Raw genomic sequence first — 24,007 nt, 5'->3', positions numbered from 1 at the left:
CATCATTTAAAGCTGGGTGTTTAAACTTTGTTAACAGACTTTCTCAAGGGTAGTTTACATGTATGTTAAAGAGTCTTCTAGTTCAGTTCCTTCACTAACTCTGTGACTCACTCTCACAGATTAAACAAACCTGTGACCATTTCCGTTGCCCTTCTCTGTATATTTCAATATCCTCTGTTAGTCCTGTTTGGTATAGGTTCCACACTCTTGAGCAGTATTGCAGGATGGGGTCACAAAAGTGATATGTGAGCTATTTCCTTTTTAGACTAATTATGCTTCCCCACTATTATACCAATTAACTGACATCTACCATCTACTGTACCCACATTTGAGCGTATGTCACCATTCCATTTCATATCCCTTCAAAGTATTACACCCAGATATTTGTATGAGTTGCCTGATTCCAATAGTGAATCATTGATATTATATTCAAAGGACACTACGTTTTTTCGTTTTGTGAAGAACACAGTTTTACATTTTCGAACATTTAAAGTAAATTGCCAATCTTTGGATCACTTTGAAATCATACCAAGATCTGGCTGAATATTTATGCAGCTTCTTCAGACAGTACTTCATCATAAATAATTGCATCATGTGCAAAAGGTCTAAGGTTACTATTAATGTGGTCTACAAGATCATTAATATACAATATGAACAAGAGGGTCCTAACACACTTCCCTGGGGCACACCCAAAGTTAATTCTACATCTGACAATGACTCTCCATCCAAGATCACATGCTGTGTCCTCTCTACCAAAAAGTCCTCAATCCAGTCACAAATTTCACTTGATTCCCATATGATCATACTTCTGAGAATAAGTGTAGGTGTGGTACTGAGTCAAATGCGAGTTGGGAATCAAGAAACACTGCGTCTACATGACTGCCTTGAGCCAAAGCTTTCAGTGTGTCATGTGAGAAAAGTACGAGTTGGGTTTCACATGATCGGTTTTATGCATCCATGCTGGTTGGCATTGAGGAGGTCATTCTGTTCAAGATACCTTTTTATGTTTGAACTCAGAATATGTTCTAAGATTCCACAACAAATAGATGTCAAGGATATTGGACAGTAGTTTTCTGGGTCACTTCTACTATCTATCTTTCAGACAGATGTGGCCTTTGTCCAAGAAGGGGGTACAGTTTTTTATTCGAGAGATTTACAATAGATTAAAGTTATAAGAAGTGCTAAGTCAGCTGAAAATTCAGTATACAATCTGATATGGCTTCTATCAGGAATTGTAGCTTTTTTCAATTTTAACTGTGTCGGTTGTTTCTCAACACCACTGAGGCTACTACTTATTTCATTCATTTTTTCAGTGGTATGTGAATTAAACTGGGGCAATTCAACTGGGGCAATTCAACTGGGGCAATTCAACTGGGGCAACATTTGACAACAGAATTTAACAGTTCAGCTTTTGCTTTGCTACCTTCAATTTCAGTTCGTGTCTCATTGAGTAGGGACAGGACACTAACAGCCTTTACATATGAGCATAATATCTTTGGGTTTTGTGAAACCTCATTTCATAATATTCTACTTTGGTAGTCATTGAAGGTATCACGTGTTGCTCTCTTGACAGCCAAATGCGTTTCATCCAGAATCTCTGTATCTATAGCCCTACACTTTGCTTTACGTCTATTGTGCAGTAATCTATGTTTCTTTGGAAGTTTGTTGACAGTCACTGTATACCATGGAGTTTCCCTCCCATCATGAATTGCTCTACTGGGTACATATCTATCCAGTCGATGGTCAACTATTTTTTAAACTTGACTCGTAATTCCTTTACATGCTGCTGTCCTACGTTGAAAGTTTCAGGTTCCTCATTGAGATTTTTTATCTAGTTTAACGAAAAAATGTATCTTTCTGATTATTTTAGTTGTCCTTTGTACTTTGGTAATCATTATTGCCACAACTGTGTCATGGTTCACTGACACCAGTTTCGATGTGGACATCCCAAAAGAAGTCAGATCTATTTGTTGCTACTAGATCCAATATATTTCTATCACAACTGAAGTTTCTAACCACCTGTTCTAGGTAGTTTTCAGAGAAGACATATAGTAATGTTTCATAGGATGCCTTACCACACCCACCACTAACAAAACTGTAATTTTCTTAATTAATTGTTGGGTGATTAAAGTCTCTGCTGATGATTAGAGTATGACTGGGGAACTTAGGTACAAGTGAACTAAGGTTTTTCTCTAAGGTTTTCGTTTACATCAGGAGATGAGTCTGGTGTACAATAGAAGGATCGAATGATCATTTTATGCTCACCCCTAATATACATTCAGCTTCAGTTTCTGTCTCAGCTGATTTGAGCGTCTTCTCTACTGCAACAAAAAGATCACCTCCATTTCCCATTTGCCTATCTTTTCATTATGTACGGACATTTTCCCCAAAAATCTCACTGCTGTCAATTTCAGGTTTCAACCAACGTTCTGTACCTAGTATCACGTGAGCTTCATTGATTTTCAGGAGCGCCTCCAACTCTGGCACTTTGTTGCAAATCCTTTGGCAGGATTTATAAATTTTCTCCTCTGGGAGGCATTTCTTTCGCTATTGCAGTCATACTTCTGGGTTTCCTACAGCTATCATTGTCTGGATTAGATGAAGAGTCGTCTAATCTAAAAAAAAAAAAAAAAAAACGCTTTGTGTGCACACCACGCACATTCAGCAACATGAGTAGCTCCGATGTGTAGTGCACACTTGACCCATTTAAGGGGACCCTACAGTTCTCAACCATATGGCACAAGTCCAGGAAGTCGCACCCTAGCTTGTCACAGAACCTTTGAAGTTTCTGGTTCAGTTCTTCCACTCGACTCAGAGCCAAAGGGCCATGATCAGTTTTGGTAATGAAGTTGCAAATTGAGAACTTTGTTGAAACTCCACATACAAGGCTGGTCTTCTCAACCTTCTCTGCCGCTCGTTGAAGGGCCCAGGAATGACCTTGGAGCCCAGACAACAGAAATCATTTGCTCCAACATGCACTACAATCTGCAGTCGGTTGCACCCTGTTCCCACAATGGCTGCTGGAATAGCCTCTTCAGTGTGCTGGATGAGGCCACCATGCCCACACATTGAGTGCACATGATGTCCTTTCCTGTCCCTTGCTACCATTTCCCTACGAGGCACCACCATTCATTGTATATTAGAACTGCTGATAATTAATAGACCCTCTACACTTTTGTGTTTGCATCCTCCTGACACTGGATAAAACAGATTACCCCATGACAGGTGAAGTGAGTCCCACTGCCTCAGTTTCAGTTTCAGTGAAAGACAGCACCTCAAACTTGTTGTTTAAGGGGATTGGTAGAATATCCTGAGTCCTCCCTATCCCCATCCACCCTGTGCGGAATGCCTAGATCTACCATTGACACACCACTTGCAGTCAGGTCCTGTAATTTCTGTAGAAGAGACAGGATCCACAGGAGAGGATAGTACTTGAGGTGCCTCCAGTATAGATATCACCGTTACATGGCTCTCAGGAGCTCTTCCAACACACTGATTCGCAACAGCTGCCAATCGTTTAACAATAGTCAGAGCGATTTCCAGCTGCTTATGAATGGCAAATAACTCATCCCATGTTTGAGAACAGCATTCGCAGTGGGGCTGCATTTTGGCTGGTGCAATATATTAAGTGGCAGTGAAAACAGAACATTAAATTAGGGCCTCTGATTATCTTTTATCTGTTGAGTTAAAACGTTCCTAATTCCCCATAAGAACTGAAACAAATACACAAAACGATATTTCTATTAAGGCAACACAAAAGTCTGGCCAAAATTACTACTTTCTTAAAACATTTTGAGGTTAAAAATATTTGTTAACAAACTCAAAAACAGAGTTAATTTGTGAAAAATTAAATAACATATAGAGCTACCCCTCTTTAAGAGAAAACTAGATGTATCACAATATGTTATCGTATGAGGAGGAAGGAATACAGCCACTGCTAGATGTTCCTTTATTTTCTTCGAATGCTAAGTCATCTTCCATGGTGAGATCGTGTGGAGCACAGCGGACTCGAATGAAGTGAATACGTCTTCAATTTTCCTCAATTTTAGATGGTACAATTGTCGAAAACGCTTTTTTAACAATCCAAAGCAGTGCTCAACAACACACCTGTTTTTCGAGAGTCCAGTGGTAAAATGATTTTGAGCTCTAGACAGATGCCCCATATTTCTAAATGGGGTAAATAAATTCGTAATGCATTGTCATCGAAAAGATGAGAATCCATGAGGATTTAGTTAAGTGTTGACGTCCTGAACAGTTCCCCAACACATACAGCACCCAGATAACTGACGAGTAAGTCCCGCATTCGTTGGTCATATTCACAGACTATTTGCAGTTGCAGTGAAAAACAGTTTTTCCGGTTCAAATACCACTAGGGGTCTTTGGAGGACTGTTTATTCTACTGTGTGTCCTGTCGATTACACCAATCGCTCCAGGAATCCTATTTCCCCGGAAATTATCCTCAATTTATGCCCTTTCCTTGGCGGACAGCCACTTTGTAAATCCTAAATCTCTAAACAACTATGTCATTCTTTTTATGACATGGTGCAAAGAACCAATACAATTGTTAAATCTGTCTACCACATATCTAAAGCTTGCTGCTTCGTGGTCAGTAACCGCAAAAACATCAGAATGTGCTGTAATGGAAGGAGCTTGCTATTGCTACCTTCCTGATGCTTACAATTGCTGAATTTTTCTCTTAACTCCTCCCCCACACAACACCCACACGAAAATATTCCATAAATTCAGTGTCTCTATACTGCAGCATGACATTCTCGAAATATTTTTTTTTTTTTTGTCTTTTGGTAAGATGTAACACTTCCAACTCCACGTCACTCAACAGAAAAATCGGTTTCGATTTGCTAGACATCTGGAATAAGTGACAGTTATAAGTTCCGTATTTCAATCAATTGCAGTTCTTTTGCACTTCTAGAAGTAAAGATGAATTTATAGGAATAAGTAAAATGATTACCTTACATTTAACGAACAAGCACAAACATGAACTAGCCGAAAACCGCAACTACAGCAGCTTCCAAAATATCGAAGAACTCGCCAGACAAAGCATGACCCACTTGGAGTATACCGCGCTCTATCTCAGGCAGTTCTGCGCATGCTGCATGGTAGCTTGGGAGAGCCAGAAAAGTTTTCCAGGTAGAGTCTGGCTGCTTCACCTCACCGCTTATACAGTGAACAGCCACACACTAAGTTGCCAGAAGCGGCAGAAGGAACTGTTTATATGCGGTTTCAACTCTGCAAATGCGCATGAGCCCGCCGGAAACTGCTTGAACGAACTTTCTGTGTTAGCACAGTCTAATAATACGTACTATTAGACTGTGTTTGTATGTAAATTCTGTGATACAATCATGTAAGTGATGCAACGGATGATTATAAACTAATCTTAAAAAAAGGCCAGTTCACACCGGCCGTCATATTACATCTCTACACGTCAAGGTTTCTCGGGGAGAAAGTATTGACAAGTGGCTTCGCGTGCTAACATTGGAAATTGTTGCCGCGCTCACGCATTTTATAGTAGTGGGTTTTGTGTTTTAGCATCTTCTTAATTATTGTTGTTGTTGTTGTTGTTGCTCTGGTTGTTATTGTGCTTTGTTTTCTGGAAAATTGCAAGTGTTCCGTGACAACTTGGATATTCTTCCATTGAGTGTTCTCACAAGTGAAGTCATATACATGAAAGCAAAAAATTATGTAGGTTTTACAATGATTTTGAAAAAACCCTCTATATCCATATCTGTACACCGAATACAGTCATACCGACAATTGATGTAGCATATGAACAGGGCTCAATTAACAGGGTACGTTTCTCCAAATTTTTCGGTGTTCGCATTAATGACAACTTGAACTGGAAGAAGCATATTACTGAGCTTCATAAACAATTAAGTTCAGCTTCTTTCGCTCTTCGTATAATCGCTAGTCTTGGTAATAAACAGATAAGCCTCCTAATGTACTTTGCATATTTCCACTCAATAATGTCTTATGGAATAGTTTTCTGTGGTAACTCACCACTTAGACATAAATTATTGATTACACAAAAGAGAGCAGTGAGGATAATTAGTGGTGTTCACCCAAGGACGTCATGTAGACACCTTTTCAATGTGTTAGGTATTTTAACTGGACAATTAGGGTACATATATTCGCTAATGAAATTCGTTACAAATAATCCATCTCAATTCGCAAAGAACAGTGATGTTCACCTGTACAACACTAGAGGGAAAAATGACCTTTCCTATCCGTTATTGAAGCTGTCAGTTGCTCAAAAATGAGTACATTATTCAGCAACAAAAATCTTTGATCATTTGCCCAACGACATAAAGTGTTACAGGTAACAGTTCGAGTTTTAAATCTAGCTTAAAATCATTTCTTTTGGACAACTCCTTCTACTCTGTGGACGAGTTCCTTTTTCAGAAAGGGTAAAAAAAAAGTACCTCTAAATGTAGTTGCATGTGTAGAACTAAAAATTTCAGTAATATTAATATTAGCACATTCATGTGTATATATATATATACACATAGAATATACATATAGAATACAAGATGTATATATATATATATATATATATATATATATATATATATATATATTGTATTCTGACTTGTTCCATGTCAAATCGATAAAACAATCGGCAAAATGTTTATGGAACATGACATAACTAAACTAAACAGAACAGAGCTGACACCAACAGTGTATACAAGTAAGAACGTATGGGTTCTTAAGAAATTTTCATTACATAACGTTTTAAGAGAAAAATTCAACTCTAATTAAATAGTAAAATACGGTTGTTTATGGCTTAATAGTTACATAAGGAAAAAAACATAATGTGTAAAATAAAAAGGCTCTATTAATTTCCTTACAAATATTGTTTGATGTGAAACTTCCTGGCAGATTAAAACTGTGTGCCCGACCGAGACTCGAACTCGGGACCTTTGCCTTTCAGGGCAAGTGCTCTACCAACTGAGCTACCAAAGCACGACTCACGCCTGGTACTCACAGCCTTACTTCTGCCAGTACCTCGTCTCCTACCTTCCAAGCACTTGCCCGCGAAAGGCAAAGGTCCCGAGTTCGAGTCTCGGTCGGGCACACAGTTTTACTCTGCCAGGAAGTTTCATATCAGCGCACACTCCGCTGCAGGGTGAAAATCTCATACTGGATTGTTTGATGTTTTTGTATGTATACATTTTCTTATGTCTTGAAATGTAGTTTCGCGTTTTAGCACTTTTTCACATAAAATTGATCAAGAACATGCGTTATGAAGTTTGCTTTGGCCATTAATAAACTTTATCGTCGTAAATTCCTCAGTTCCCATACTATAGTCGAACTTGTGTCCCACGGGTGTTAAATCATAATCTCACTTTCACCAGTGCGTAGTGGGCTACGCGAATTGACGTGACGTGATGGACAGTATGAACTGGCGTGTAGTGGTCAGAGTGGACTCAATGGAGTTGACTGAGTGTATCAACCACCTTCACTCTGCCAACAAACCAACATATTTAAACTACATGAGAGAACGAACGAAAGGAAAATGAACGATTTTCCAGATATTGGAAACCCCGGAAGATACTTATAAATATACGTGTTATCAGTGAAATAATTGTTCGTTTTTTGATCCGTGAAAATTTGCAGTGTGCTATTTCACATGAAATATAGTCTGCGCAACTCAATAGATATTATAGATTTCGATGACTGTGGAAATCCAATTTTTTATATTCAGAGAGAGAGAAATAATAAGAGTTCTGTTCCGTGGGTCGTTTGCAGTAATCGATTACTCTCGAGTTTGCGTTTCTGTATGAAGTGTATCTGTGGTGTAATACAATGTAAACATCGACAGCTGATGCTTATAGTGAAAAACAACTAAGTTTTATTTTCAGGACTTTGTAACTTTATTCATGAATTTTGTGGTAAACAAGGTACGTAAATATATTCTGTTTAAATCAAGGATTTATGACAGTCAGTGACAATCGAGAAATCAGTGTAATTATCAACTGCGTCAGTAACAACTACCTGTTCTAGACACCAAACAAATTTATTAGTCCAAAACACGACAACATTACGCTTCTTAAAATAGCATTTCTAGGGAAAATGTGTCTTTCTCATCAGTATCCCATGTTTCGAAGACTGACATCAGTTGTTACCCCTTGCCGCTTTTTCATAATTTGTTGCCAGACACCATTAGTTGATGAGAAGACTTCCCATCTTTGTAATATGTTACTGTTATCATTTAGTTATGTGTTACATAATTTTCATGTTGACAATGATGTGTGTTTAATGTGACTAGTATAGTATGGATTAGTCTGGTTTGTTGTAGCAGCTTGAGTCCATTGCGATAGTGAATGTCACGAAATTCAGTCATTTATATGACTATCTCCTCGCCGTAATTCGTAGGAAATAATGTGACAATTTAATTACTTTGTTTTACAATAGTATGATCAGTGTTCTGTAGAGGACTTTCTTTTTACATGAAATCGAGACTCCAGAAGAAGACTAGCTTTTTTGTGTGCTGGTTTCATCGATTTCAAACAAAATGTCTCATTTTACTTTATATGGAAATGTATAAGATTCTGAAAAACGTAGGTACATTATAATCATCTCAATTTTGTTTTAGTCGCCTTTTAAATACATGCAACGATGTTTATACTTCACATCATACATTCCACACACACATCACTTATTCGATTTCATTCTTCCACTATTTCCTTTGGTAGGGTATCTTCAGCACTCTTTTTATGTACTTGAAAATAATTGGAAAAAGAGAAAAGGCAATAACATCAAATTTATTATTTAAAAACCTATCATTTACATATAATACATGTTGTCTGCATCTGTGTTTGAACTGCTAGCTTGGCATCAGCTTGATATTTCATCCATATCGAACTGGATAATACTTTTTTATGTTCAAAATTTCCTCATAATACTGTTATGTAACTGTATTATCTGTGATTAGTCTGAGATTGCAACTAATACTATGTGCTAAGGGATTTATGTATAACGTGAATGGATATATCATTTTTGCCTGAATCACAGCCTGCTGCCTTGGACTGTACATCAAGGACTACTGTTGCAGAATGTCAAACACATTCATCTTTCATAGAGTTCTGCTCTTTCCCCAACTTATTAAAAATATATTTAGCTGTCACTCTCGAATGCAAAGTCTGTTCAAAAATGTGACTGCGTAACTTTATGTCAATAAAGTTTGCATGTGGAATGATTGTGTGTGTGTTTTACTACATGGTCTTATTCTCATAGTTTTTATTTGAAGCATATGATGTGGGCGAGCAGAAGTGTTGTGCAGTCTTCTTCAAGCACCAGTTCAGAAGCACGGAAGTATACATTGCTGCCCAGCCATCTCAGTGTAGGTTTTTTGTGATTTTCCTAAATTACTTATAGCAAATGTTGGATGGTTTCTTTGAAGAGAATGTGATCAATTTTCCCAACCTGAGCACATTCTCCATTTTTTATCACCACCTCTTTGATGGAATATTAAACCTTAATCTTCCTTCCTTCCATTAAATACCATTTCTCTGAATTTATCCAGAGGTTTTTGTGAGAACATTGATTAATTTCTTCCAGAGATTCCCATTTACTTGGCTCCACTGACATGTTACTGCCCTAGCATTATACCTCCAGATTCATTCAATATCATCTGTCTTGCTCTTGAATTACATTTCATTCACTTACTGTGTTCCATAGGTTCTAGTAAGAAGAAAAAACTTCAGGGATGTAAAACAAGTGTAGGTAAACTGTAACGAAAGAGAAGTAACTTTTAAAGCTTCAGTTGTAGACTGTGCTATGAAATATTCGTTATTACACCAGGTGTATGTAACTTTTAATATTAGAATCAAAGCCGCAAATTTGGAAAACGCTGCCATTTCCTCACTTTTATTAAGTAATTACTGTTTATCTTGTATTGATAGCTTAATATTTCCATGATTACATGAATAAATAAATGAAATATTTTTCAGAGAAAACAACTCCTATCAACAGTTAAGGGGATGGGTGTTAATGAACGATGTGAAATATTGATATATGTGTATGAAACAGAAGGTTGTAGTGATGGTTCTGTGTGTGCTTCAGGTGTAGATGTTGTTGTGTTTTGTTTACCATTTGTCTAGTTCTTGTCTGTGTTCTGGCAGCCATTTAATTCTTGTGCTTAGTTCATATTTTTGTTTGTCACTCCCATCCATGATATGTAAAATTTGTATAGAATTATTGTCATTATGGAACCCATTCCTAGTGCTATTGATGGTTGTCGTATCTGTACCTTTTCCTCTGGGGACCATCCAGGGAGTGAGGGAATTGTTGGAATTGACATTTCAATTGATGCTGTTTTTCTGATAAGTCTACATTGTAACAAAAGAGGGTTAATTGATATTTGAAATGACTTGAGCTCACCAAGGAAAAAAGAGACATTTGTTAAGTGTTGTCATTTAATAGACCTAATGCATGTGAGTGCTGCTAAGTCCAGGAACTGTCCACATGTGGAGTGGAATTGTGCCACCATCAAATGGAGGTGGTGGTACACAGCGTCCTTACACCAAAACAAGGAAAAATTTCACATAAACATATGTCCAAAACTTCATTTTCAGGTTATTAATGAAAGCTTATCAACACACAAACTCATAATAAATGCTCAGAATTTCCTCCTCTTGCTTCTAAACATGCATACACTCATTGAATCATGGACTATCAACCCTTTCAAATACTCCCTGACATTTTCATATGGCTTTGCGGGCTTCCATGATACATCAATGAAGATGTCTGCATCCAGGTGGTGTGTGCTGCATAGATCAGTTGTTTAAGGTGTCCTCAGAGAAAAAAATTGAGGGTTGAGGGTGGGGGAATGTGCAGGCCAGGTCCTTCTGTACTTATCCATCTGCTATGGTAGATACTGCTCAATGTGTCTTGAATACTGAGGCTGAAATGTGCTGGAGCTCCAGCATGCATAAACTAGATATTTCTTATTTGCGGGGACAGATCTTCTAGTACACTCTGAAGAATGTGCTGAATAAAGTCCTTGGTGGCAACACATGTAGGATGGTTTGGGAGAATGTATTGCCCTACAAAACAGTCATCTTCAATTTCAGCACACACATTAACCTTAAACTGATGCAGATGTCTAACTTGTATAGTAATATGAGGATTGTGTCAACCCACATGTGCTGGTGATGGAAAGTATTACTCCATCTCTTCCAAATGTCGGCTTGTTTGTAAACAAAACTCAGGAGACAAACAAACCATTGACAAAAGTTCTTCTGTGGTGGATGATCGTTGAAGGTGATACAGATGCATGAGATGTTCGTGAAGTGCCTCCACATTGAAGTTGAAAAGGTAGCACAGGCCAGAGCCACTTGTCTTGCGCTGATACCTGGCTCCTCTTCGACAGCTTACAGAACCTGCTCTTACTAGTCATACATCACATGGTCTACCTCAGTCAGTAGACTGTGGTGCTACAGATTCTGACCTGGCATGGTGCTACAGATTCTGACCTGGCAATGCAACAGTACAGCATCAAATGCTGTATGACTTGGCTGTCTTTGGTCTGGAAATGCCATCTGATACAGCCATGCATTTTCATACAAAATTATGTACGGTTACTTCCCTGATCCTTGTGAATATGTTATACTATGGCGCAGGTCATTACTGACGTACAGATTTTTCTGTGGAATCCTGCACATGCTGTGTGACAAAACCTACGTAATGGCCAACACCCATTGGAACCTAGTTTCAACAATATTGTTGGGAAAAGTGTAAAAGATATCATGCTTTGTCTTAACTACAACCACTTATGATTAGAAAGCACAGACTGAATGTGAATGCTTGTTACACAATATTTTTAAAAGGCAGAGCTATATAAAAAGATAGGTCAAAGCTGAAGTGACTTCCAACAGCAGCATATTACATTAAATGAACTGTAGCAGTGAGCAAGTGCTTGTGGAGAGAAGATTAATGTTTAATGTATCCACAGATGTGGATCCAACATGGTTCCTGTCTCAATATTAAGGAGTGGTGTGATGGAGTAATTTCTTCATACATACCAAAGGTTATTCTTCATACATACCAAAGGTTATTCTTTAGAAGAAATGGTTATTGTAGCAGATGCATCATCATGTGCAGATCTTGTGTTGGTAGTGGCAAATACCATACTCTTCAAGAAATTCACATAAGGAGTGTGTTCATAACATGAATACAACAGATTAGGGTTGCAAACATTTCTCTTCTTGATGAAAAAAAATGCTATGAGATGTGAATTGGTACAGTATGTTGATAATGATTCGTTCTGATGTGTTTCTGATTTAACTTTTCTCAAAACATCTTCGTTACAGTTACACACTACCATCTTTTCCTCATACCTGCTCACAAACTTGTCTGGGCGCAATGGACAAAGAAATCCGATAGTGTGCCATGGAGGAGAGCCAGAATATTGTCTACTCAGGCAAATCATATTTCTTCTAAGGGATGATACGTTGTACCATGTTCAGAGTCTCCAGTGAAACCTCCCAGACTTGCATGTAAGTTGTGGTGGAAGGTGGAGGAGATATTTGATGTTCTGAGAACTTTTTAATTATGCAAAAGTTGATTCATTCATTGATCTAAATGATATGTTGAATAATTACATTGAACTGGTGGATGTCCAGGTTTTTTCTTTTGTGTGCCATCGTAATAGAGACGGTAACATTACAAGCCGATTCTTTTGTTGCAAGGTTAAATATTCAGAAGCAGTCACACTTTTGGATTGAACCTCAAAGCTACTAAAGCTTGAATCCTACAGAAAATCTCTCAAATCTCTTAGAATTACATGTCAAATATCAAAATGAATGTCAGATGTCAACTACATGCTCTGACCAAGTTTGAGTCATGTCAGCAATGATATCCAGATAATTATCCAGTCATTGCCTAAATGAATTTCTGCCATTTGTTGCTAGTATGTGGTAGTGCTGCCCAATTCCCCCCTCGAATTTGTGGTGTGTTGACAGACTGATCTGTAGAACTGGGGTCATTCCATCCCAAGTGATCACATTTTTCACAAGCTTTCCGCTCTTGTATTTCTGATTTTGCTCAAATTTACCATGAGTAGAGATATACTGTAGAAATGAACTTGTGCAAAACTTGAGTTCATAATACCCAATATGTTTGAAAATGTGGTCCTGTGTTTGAGAAGCTCTTCGACAAGGGTATGATGAAAGTGAACAAACCTCATTGTTTGACATTTCTTAATACAAGGGAACACCATCTAGGAACATCTTGTTTTCAGATCCTATACAACTGTTGGTCCTGAATCGGAAAAAACATGGTGTGCAGTAGGAAAACACTTTGCGTCCCAGTATAATAAATCAAAGTACCCCAAAAAATGTGCATAGAAAAACATTCAATTTTTTTGGACTTCTCTGTAGGCAGGTATCTCTGGAAGGAAAAAATGCAAAACAACTATAATTTAGCAGATATATTAATGGTACTTGGGGCAGGGTCTTATCAGTACATCTTCTTGCTGAAGCACTTATTGTGCATCACACTCAACCAGAAACATGATGCAAAATATAAAACTGCAGAAAGTGAGCCAAGTTCAGGCTCAAATATTGCAAAAGGATGACTTCAGAAGTTCTTCCTTCCAGCACCTCTGGTAAGAGCACACTTTCCTCCACTAGAAACATCTTTTTGTATCTGAGAGTTGAGTCAGCAAAAGGGATGAAAAAGTATTATGCAAATGCAAGCTCTGTCAATTGGCATATTATTTTTAAAGGCAGAATTGTATAAGCTCAGAAGATTTAACTTTCCTCAAAACATCTTTGGTACAGTTACGCACTACTGACATGCCTATTTGTTATTAATCTGAGACAGTTGTTTATTCAGTATGGAAAAGAAAACATGGAGCAAAGAAGTTGGGCTTCCTAAATTTTGTGAGATGCAACAACTAAAATGGTACATTACTGTTGGAGCAAATTCAGTATGCATTTGCACAATCCATCAAATTGTAAAGCTAATGTGTAATGTGATCTCTACTGACATTGACTACAAAGCCCTTCTTGCCTAGATTGTCTGCAATTTAGATTTAGATTGCATGCTTCAGTGGTGTGAAAACTGCCCAGAAAGCATAGAAGTAGGGAAATATTTAACAGAAGTGTTTAAAAACTGTGATTTTGGTGATGTGATTGAATTCAAACAATGGACCCAAACTGATTGTGATACACTGAAGACAAAGTAGCTGCCTATTGAAGAAGTTAGTAAGAATTTGATTTCCAAAATTTTGAAGCTTTGTAGTCATGCAAAACATCAGACTTGTCACTTGAAGAAAATCAAAGAAAATTTGAAGCCTGTGAACTACTCATTCTAATGCATTTTGCAGAAAATTATTCTTTCCTCATCCAAGATACTGTTCAAAGTTATCACTGGGTCAACAGTCAAGCAACATTACACCTATTTGTTGTATACTATAAACTGAGGAAGTACAATGTATTAGCTTATGCATTAGCAGTGCACGTCTCGAGCATGACACCATTGCCGTCCATATATAGCTGGCCAGATTGATGAACAATCTGTGAAGTAGTATACATTCACTATTTCAGTAATGGTTCCATTGCTCAATACAAGAATTACAAATAGTTTATAAGCCTGTGCTATCACAAGAAGGACTTTGGTATAACTGATAAATGGATATTTTTGGGACAAGCTGTGTTAAATTTTTGTGCTATGGAATTGGTGGAACATCTAAAGACTTTATGGCCATTATAATTATCCGGGCTGTTATGCCGTGGTCGGTTGATGAATTCTGTGTCGATTCCCAACGTTTCGTCACCGACTGCGGGAGACATCTTCAAGGGGGTCCGTAGCTCGATGGAAGGTCCAACATACCCACTGGCTCGCTACCACATTCCAGTTATCTGGGTTTCAAGTGAAACAACTTATTTTGTGACTTCGGTTTATCAATCAACTGACACTAATGTGGTTTTCATTCATCAACCGACGACGACATAACAGCATGGATAATTATAATGGACATGGTATTTCCCGGCCGTGAAAGTCTACATTTTAGTATCTAAAGACTTAGCAACAAGAACAAGCCTGCAATGAACTACAGATGATCAGATTTTACCCCCAGAAGATTTATTCAAATTTTGGGACCAACAATTCCAAGGAATCTTGTTCATTTTTGTTACTAGCCAAGAAACAGAAGATGAAAGAAAGCTAGAACAACAATTTGCAAATCACCATACTTTAGCTGGAACATTTTTTTCCAGTGGATTCGAACCACATTCCAGTTATCTGGGTTTCAAGTGAAACAACTTATTTTGTGACTTCGGTTTATCAATCAACTGACACTAATGTGGATTTTGTCTCAGTTTTAAACTGTATTCCTGGTGAATACATTGCATGCATCTACGACAATCACTTGTGGATTGGTAACATGTGTGGAGTTGATATTGAAGAACAAGATGCCCTGGTCAAATCCGTGTGTTCTTTTTGTCCAGCTTGCTCATTTTGTTAGTCTGAAAGATAAAACAAATATTGGATTCCTGAATAGCACATCATCGTGAATATTGCAGCACCTTCAGATCTAGAACAAAATGTAAAAATTATCGGACTCCAAAGAAGGTCAAAAATCTGTGCATTTTTCTCTGCAGGTTTTTTTAACCACTTTCATGGATTATGATGCTTCACAGAATGCTTCACATTCTGTCACACTGTATTTTTCTGATTGACAGCTGAAAGTTGTCCAAGACCTGAAAATGCTTACGTGTCTCTTGTAACAAAAGAGCTTCAAACATTGAGTTTTGTTCATTTTCATGCACATTCATCAAAAAGACATTGAAATAGAAGGCCAATGTTTCTCATATACTTAAGCTCATTATTTAAAATTTTGCACAGGTTCATTTCTTGCGTAGTTCTAGACCCACAACAAATTTCAAGAAAATTGAAGCTCAAGGAGTGGGAGGCCCATGATCACTTGAGATGGGATGACCCACCACTTAAGGTTTAGTTTATGTTGGATGGTGCTAAATTTGTTGAGTTGGCAAAGACTACAAATGAGAATATGTAATGAAGGTTGTGGTAACAAATTTATCTTTCACATAGCCCTTGTCTACATTCCCCATATATATACCTCTCTTTTTACTACGAAAACTATAACCTTTAAAATAAAAAAAGTGACACTAGATAATTGACATATCTCCAACAGATATTTTGTTGCAAGATATTGTCATATATCGTCTGTAAACTGTGAGCAATGCAAGGAGGGGAAGGGGATATGTTACATAACCATTGTTCTTTGTTAAGTGTCTTGTAAATGTGCACAATATTAGGATCCCAATACCTAATGTTTGTGGGATGAGCTTATTTATGTTGCTCACATAGTTTCAGATTTTGATTTGACATATGTAAAAAGTGTAATCGATTGAGGAGAGAGGGAGGGTGGAGTATTTTTCCATGATGGGAAATTGTCTAAATTTTGAATACTTTGTCTTCTGTTAACTTGCAAAATTATGTTAGAACAGTGGCAGTATTCTTTTTCCAGTGGTAAAACAGCATAATTATTTAAAATGTGGGTAACAGTAACTGCTTATGTAGAGTACTAATGTATTAAATGCAATACTGGATTTTCCCATGTTCCTCATTACTTTCCTTTCATTTTGTTTCCAGAGAAGGGAGCGATGCATGGAGCACGACGAGTTGCAACTTTCTGCTTGTTGACAGCAGTCCTTCCAACCGTCCTCCTTGTTATACCCTTGTACCTGCGTCACAGTGTTTTCTCAGACAGAATGTTTGAAGTTGCTGAGGATGAAATTCTGGTTCTTGAAACGGTAGAGGGAATATCTACTGTGTTCTGCCAGGTGAGTCAATAAACATAATAATATTTATTTGTAAAGATGTAATTTTGGATAAAAAAACTTCACACGAACTAAATGGTTCTATTACATCAATGAATTGGTTTCATTGATGCAAACGAGTGCGAAAGATATATGTTAGGAGGAAGCAATAGATACTGTGATTATTGTGCATGCTCTGTCAGTGCTATTCAGAACCACTCATTTTATTTCAGTCTCACACAGATGTTAGTTCAGCACTCTGTAACTTTTCATCAAATGCAGAAACTGAATGATGAGGGAATGAACTTTTTGTTATAAGGGCTACAATGTGTTTCCACAGATTTGTGAATGACCATACAACAATATAATATGAACACGCCTTTATTGCTCTAGGAGATTTCGATGAACTGAAATTCAGTTCTGAAGATTCTAATAAAAGGCAAAAGCTCTATCACTGGTGCAGTTCAACAGAACATATCTGAGAGATGGAGGGATGGAGTTTTGAAAAACATTTCTCTCATATTTAATCACTTCCACATTACTGAAAATCAGCCACGATTTACTTGGTTGAAGGTTCACTATAATGTGACTTAAGTCTTATTGGGCTTGCGTGTGAAACCCAGTGTCTGCAATCTTCTCTCCTACGTTATAGAAGCTATCAATTTCTTACCATTCTGCACCATTGTCCTTGAAAGTACATCTACCCAATTGGCCATGCTAATCCTCTTTGTACCTTTCTAATTCTAGTTAACATACTGTGAAAGCTAGTACTTCTGTTTGAAACCAGTCTAGTTGTCATTTGGGCCACTTAATGTAGTATCTGTTGTAAATCACTCATTTAAATGCTTAATCCAGACCTGAAATATCCTTTGTGACAATAATCTTCTAAGCGAAACTGCAATGAAATAACAGCAGTAGCAACGTGGTGTTGTGGTTATGATACTAGACTGTTGCATGGAGGGTCGTGAGTTCAGAAGTCACCTGAACTGTATAATTTTAATTTCTATATTCGGTTCGACTATATTCTAGAAGTATCCATAAATGTCAAGAATCATTGTACTGGAACGTTCTGTAACTGAATATATACTGTATGTGTTCTGGCCAGAGGCAGTTCGCTCTGCGCTCTTGTATGTGCAAGTGCTGAATAAACCTTCGTTAACTGAAGTTAGTGTTCGTCATTCATCTAATTACACCTTCTTCTACATGACATTATTGTGGCGGAGACACTGGGTATTGGAACTTGTGATAGTGCACATGACACGATAAATCAGTCTAATCTAAAAGCTGTGTAAATTCAACTAAATACCTAGATATTACAATTACGAACAACTTATATTGGAAGGAACACATAGAAAATGTTGTGGGGAAGGCTAACCAAAGACTGCATTTCATTGGCAGGACACTTGGAAAATGTAGCAGATCTACTAAGGAGACTGCCTCCACTACGCTTGTCCGTCCTCTTTTAGGAAATTGCTGTGCAATGTGGGATCCTTACTAGATAGGACCAATGGAGTACATCAAAAAAGTTCAAAGAAGGACAGCACGTTTTGTATTACTGTGAAATATGGGAGAGTGTGTCACATTAAAAGAAAGGCATTTTTCGTTGCGACGGAATCTTCTCACGAAATTCCAATCACCAACTTTCTCCTTCGAATGCAAAAATATTTAGTTGACACCGACCTACATAGGGAGAAACTATCACAACAATAATATAAGGGAAATCAGAGCTCGTATGGAAATATATAGGTGTTTGTTCTTTCCGTGGGCTCTACGAGATTGGAATAATAGAGAATTGTGAAGGTGGTTCGATGAACCCTCTACCAGGCACTTAAGTGTGATTTGCAGAGTATCCATGTAGATGTAGATGTAGAAACTACTTCTGTTTACCAAGTGCTAGCAGACTAATTTGCACAGAAAATCTGTGTCAAGGCATTTGCAGGTGTTCTGTGACGAGTATCTTAGAGCGCGCAACCAGGAGTGACTTGACTTCGGATTTGGTAGACCCAAGTTTTCCAGTATGTACTGCCCATCCATTCTTTGTGTAAGTGCCAAGAAACAAGGAACATCTACAAAACATAAAAAGCAAGGGACATCTACAAATTATTTAATACTCTGTGCATGAACAATGAGCCAGGAAGATGGATGACTGAGGGTTGAGGCAGAAAATTTGTAAATATACATTATCTGGGGTAATTCTCATACCTCAGTTTTATTAGTTTATCAAAGCATGTGGGGCTGTGCTTATAATAGCAATTTTTATGATAAAAACAAAAAAAATTCTGAACATAATTGATATGCCACTGAAGAGTGACAGTACCCTCTCAAGTAATTAGCTGTGGATAGACCAACAAGAATGATACTGAAATAGAGAACTAAATTGTAGCAGACCATTAACACATCATAAGCTGTTTCTGTTAGCATTGATAAGGTACACTATTTTTATGTGTAAAAGTCTTCTAAAATATTGTGGAAATGCTGAAGTCAGTAAACAGCCAAGAACTGATAGTGAGTTAGTGAGTAGGAAATAGTTCACTGCATTAAACAGGGCAAATGCACCTGCAGTCTTGAGTACTTGCTGTAAAGTTAATCTCCTCCACTCTTCAGATATACCATAGATTCCATAGCCCTTGTTATTAACTTTTGTATGTGTTTGCTCCTGTCGCCACTTGGTGAGTAGATTTTTTATTTATCCAATTCTATCATATTATTACTAATAAAACTGTAAAACCATTGTGTCCTTTTGAACACAGTAGTCCCCAAAATTACAAGATAAATTTCATAGAGGTTTCCTTTGGTAACTTGAGCATAGCTTGGAGCAACATACAGACTTTATTTCATAAAAATCAGATCGGGGGGGGGGGAGATGTTTTAATTAAAAGTTTTATCTAAAACTGTCATGTTGATTTGTTTGAACACACAAATCTCCAAAACTGCTAGATGAATTTTCATGGGGTTTTCATAGTTAACTTGAGTGTAGCGTATGGCATTGAACATGGCGAGCGGGGGGGAGATAAAATTTTATCTAATATTGTCTGCTCAGCTTAGTAGTTTGGATGTTTAATCACCATGGCATAGGACACCAAAGAATAAATAGATGGTGGTGTTATTTTTTTTAACTAGGTGGCAGAATTGATTTTCAGAAGTTTATATCAGTGACAGAATTAAGCCCCACAATCTTATGTTTACGAATACAAACAAATAGCGAACTTACTTGGCTAAAATGTACGGATTAACTGATTTTGCTTTATGTATAAAAATTAATGACATTGCTTTGCTTCTTTCAATAGTTTGTATTTATATTCTTTGCTAGGGAAAACAAATTTATTAAGTTTGCTTTGTGACTTGGGCACCTACTCATGATTACCATTTCACTTCAAATGTGTACAATTTCCGGTAAGCTTATGGTATGCCATTACCATAAATAAAGCACAAGGCCAGGATGCTGTGTGTTGCAGTTCTCCATCTGCTCATCACCTAGGGAGCTTTTCAGGTCTGTAATGCCCCTCTGTTGAGCAAGTAGAGTTTCTGTGAAAAAGATACCTGCAATAGAGATAGAGCAAAAGTCTACCACATGTTGCCACATATCTGCTCCTTTACAAAGTCGAACTTCCAAAATATATTCTCTAGATATAACATTATTAGAGAAAACAGGAGTGATAGGAAGGGTGAAATCACCCTCCTCATCCAGGAAACTACAGCATACCACCAGTTAATTCTGAAGCAGGTGTGCCTGTGTATAAATTGCGCTATCCTTAAACAACAATGTCTTGTACGGTTCAATTGTTGTTTTACAATTGTGAGCCCATAACTGTTCCTTATATTGCTACAGCTAACACAATGATAAGTAGTGGTGCCATATGTCCAAGTGAGCAGCAGCAATATACAATAAACAATGAGCTAGGTGAGAAAAAATTTACGATCCTTGCAAGAAAATGCCCCAGATTCCAAGCTAGTGGCACAATCCCATAATGAAGCAGTTGTCAATCACATAATTAGCAATTTAATAAGCAGTTGATCAGGATCTGATGCAACTGCACTGTTTAATGCTTTGCTTAGGTTATTACTGTGTATACAACAACAGAGTAATATAACAAAAGTTTATTTTATTATTGTTTAATGAAACAGTGATATAGTTCACATAATGTAAATTTATTCTATCATTGTTTCATTGAACTAAGATGAAAGTGCGATTTTGCTCAGCCATGTTTACGTTGGTAACATAAAGGTAGCTGTTCTTTACATGTGTACAAAGTATGCTGCAGGCTCACTCGAGGTTTAGCGGCACTGGTTATGCTACGATCACCACTTCACCTCATGGCAGCCCACATTAACCTGTCAGGTAGCTCAGTTACAATCATACAATACCTCTTAACTACCCACAAAGGACAGTCATGACATACGCCTGGAAATTTCACAGATACACAATGAGCAACTAACTCAATTCTCAAGTGGCAACATGGAGTGTACAAGGCAGCAGACAGAAATGGAGCAGCTATTCCTCCACTAATAATAGTCCGGAACTACATACTGTTGGAGATCTTCAACCGGCAGTGGCACCTTCACCTTACCAAAGGAGCTCACTTGTTGATATCTCCATCTCTTGCTCTGATATGCGTCTGTGAAGTTTTGAAAAATAGAATGGGGATGGATGATTATCCCATCCTGATCACTTTGACAGCAAATTTGCGTACTCTCCAGATAATTGGACCAGGCAAATGAAACTGTGACAAAGCTGCCTGTTTGGTCATTTCATCTTTCTCTTGTATCAAATATGCCAATTTCCTATCCCAACTCACTGACTTATGCCGTAAGACTTAGTCATGGTACCACTGGAGAAACTAGCTTCCACAACCATCATAAGGAAAACCGTATACTGCTCTGTAAAAAAGTCCTGTGATATGGTTGAACCCGGAATGCTCTTGAGCTATTGCTTGAAGGTGACCAGCATTAAGGGTGAAGCAGTTCTTGAAACAATGCAGAAATGATTTTTTTTTACAGACACAGTCATCCCAACATCTGTAAATCCTGAGTCAATTTCATATGATCTCATTGTGAAGGATCACTTTCAATGCACACTCATTAATGAGGAAACTTCTTCTGACAATCAAACCAATCTCTAACACTGCCACCGAGAGTGATAAAATTTGTTACTCAAATGTTTTACATTTGCTATTAGAAGTGTTACAACATCTGCCGTGTATCCTAGGTCAAATGCAGAGTATATAATCATTATAGATGACATTGGTCACACATATAATTGTTCCCATACTGAAGTAAAGAAATAGTCCTATTGCTCTGTCAGCAAAGCTCTGGAACATGTTATGGAAATGGTTCTCAGGAGAGACATCTGACGTCGTCGTGAAATTCTCACAATATTTCATCAGCACAATGGAACATCATCTTCTGGTGTGATAAAAACACTGCTGAACTGTGACTGAAGCTGTTAGGGGTTCAGCATTCGTTTGCTGGCCATGGGTTTGGTGACCCCGGGGTTCCTGAGCTGGGGACTGCTAGATGCCACCAGTCTCCTGATGCTGTAGGCTCTGAGCATGCTTCAGCAACCACTGTAGTGGAACATTGTGTGCCACAGGGAGTGGGGATCTTGGCTTGACCACCCAGATCAATGATAGTTTCTGCGGCGGAAAACACGATCCCTCATTCTTTAGGGTGTCCCGGCGAAAGACAGTCCACTTGGTGGTCGCCGGAAGTCGCTGAGGCAATTAAGGAGCGTCGGCGATCTCTACAGCGGCGTAAGCAGCACCCTTTCCTGGTGCACCTAATAGCCTTTAAATAGCTCCAAGCTCGTGTTCACCAGATTATCAAAAGGCAGAAACGGAAGTGTTGGGATAGGTACATGTCGACCATTGGATGCCATACATCACTTTCCCAAGTCTGGGCAAAGATCAAATGAGTATTTGGGTACCAGACCCCAACAGGTGTTCCTGGTGTTAACATAAATGGCGTGTTATCTACTGATGCAAACGTGATTGCCGAGCACTTTGCTGAGCACTATGCTCACGCCTCTGCGTCGGAGAATTACCCCCCAGCCATTGCCCCGACACAGCTCCTGGACCTGATCAGATCCACAGTCAGATGATTAAACATCTCTTGTCTGACTACAAGTGACATCTCCTCATGATCTTCAACTGGATCTGGTGTGATGGCGTCTTTCCATTGCAATAGCAGGAGAGCACCATCATACCAGTTCTCAAACCCAGAAAAAACCCGCCTGATGTGGATAGCTATTGGCCCATCAGCTTCACCAACATTCTTTGTAAGTTGCTGGAATGTGTGGTGTGTCGGCGGTTGGGTTGGGTCCTGGAGTCATGTGGCCTACTGGCTCCATGCCAGGATGGCTTCCGCCTGGGTCACTCTACCACTGATAATCTTGTGTCCCTTGAGTCTGCCATCCAAATAGCCTTTTCCAGACGCCAACACCTTTTTACCATCTTTTTTCATTTACATAAAGTGTATGATACCACATGGCGACATCATATCCTTGGCACATTATAGGAGTGGGATATCCGAGGCCCACTCACGATTTTTATCCAGAATTTCCCATCACTTCGTACTTTCCGTGTCCAAGTTGGTCCCTCCCATAGTTCCCACCATAACCAGGAGAATGGGGTCCTGCAGGGCTCTGTATTGAGTGTATCTCTATTTTTAGTGGCCATTAGTGGTCTAGAAGCAGCTGTAGGGCCGTCCATCTCAACTTCTTTGTTTGCAGACGACTTCTGGATTTCGTACTGCTTCATCAGTACTGGTGTTGCTGAGTGGCGCCTACAGGGAGCTATCCACAAGGCGCAGTCTTGGGCTGTAGCCCACAGCTTTCAGTTTTCGGCCACAAATTCATGTGTTACACACTTCTGTAAGCATTGTACCATCCATCCAGAACCAGAACTGTACCTTACTGACGATCCCCTCACTGTAGTGGAGACATGTCAATTGTAGCGCCCTTGTTCAATCCCGCCTTGACTATGGGAGTCTGGTTAATGGTTCGGCAGCACCATGAGCATTGCATTTACTTGACCCAGTGCACCACTGTGGTGTTCGGCTAGCGATGGGAGCTTTTAGGATGAGTCCGGTGACCACCGTCCTTGCGGAGCCTCGAGTTCCGCCATTTGCAGGTCAGGGGTGCACAACTGCTCGCCAGTTACATTGCACATATTCATAGTTCTCCCGTGCATCTGAATTACTGTCTC

At 38.5% G+C, this 24,007-nt stretch overlaps 1 protein-coding gene across 1 annotated transcript in view; it reads left to right on the top strand.

Annotated features, from left to right (window-relative positions):
• Positions 1-24,007, top strand: part of LOC124594115 — a 217,269-nt gene that overhangs the window by 113,598 nt on the left and 79,664 nt on the right. The window contains exon 2 of the mRNA XM_047132472.1: positions 16,639-16,829. Within this exon, the coding sequence (XP_046988428.1) occupies positions 16,650-16,829 (180 nt within the window). The 5' untranslated portion in view covers positions 16,639-16,649. The remainder of the gene's footprint in view (positions 1-16,638; positions 16,830-24,007) is intronic.

This window comes from Schistocerca americana, chromosome 2 (assembly GCF_021461395.2).
Source record: "Schistocerca americana isolate TAMUIC-IGC-003095 chromosome 2, iqSchAmer2.1, whole genome shotgun sequence".
Taxonomy (NCBI): Eukaryota; Metazoa; Arthropoda; class Insecta; order Orthoptera; family Acrididae; genus Schistocerca; species Schistocerca americana.
Note: the sequence above shows the minus strand (reverse complement) of the source record. Positions and strands in the feature narration are given on the sequence as shown.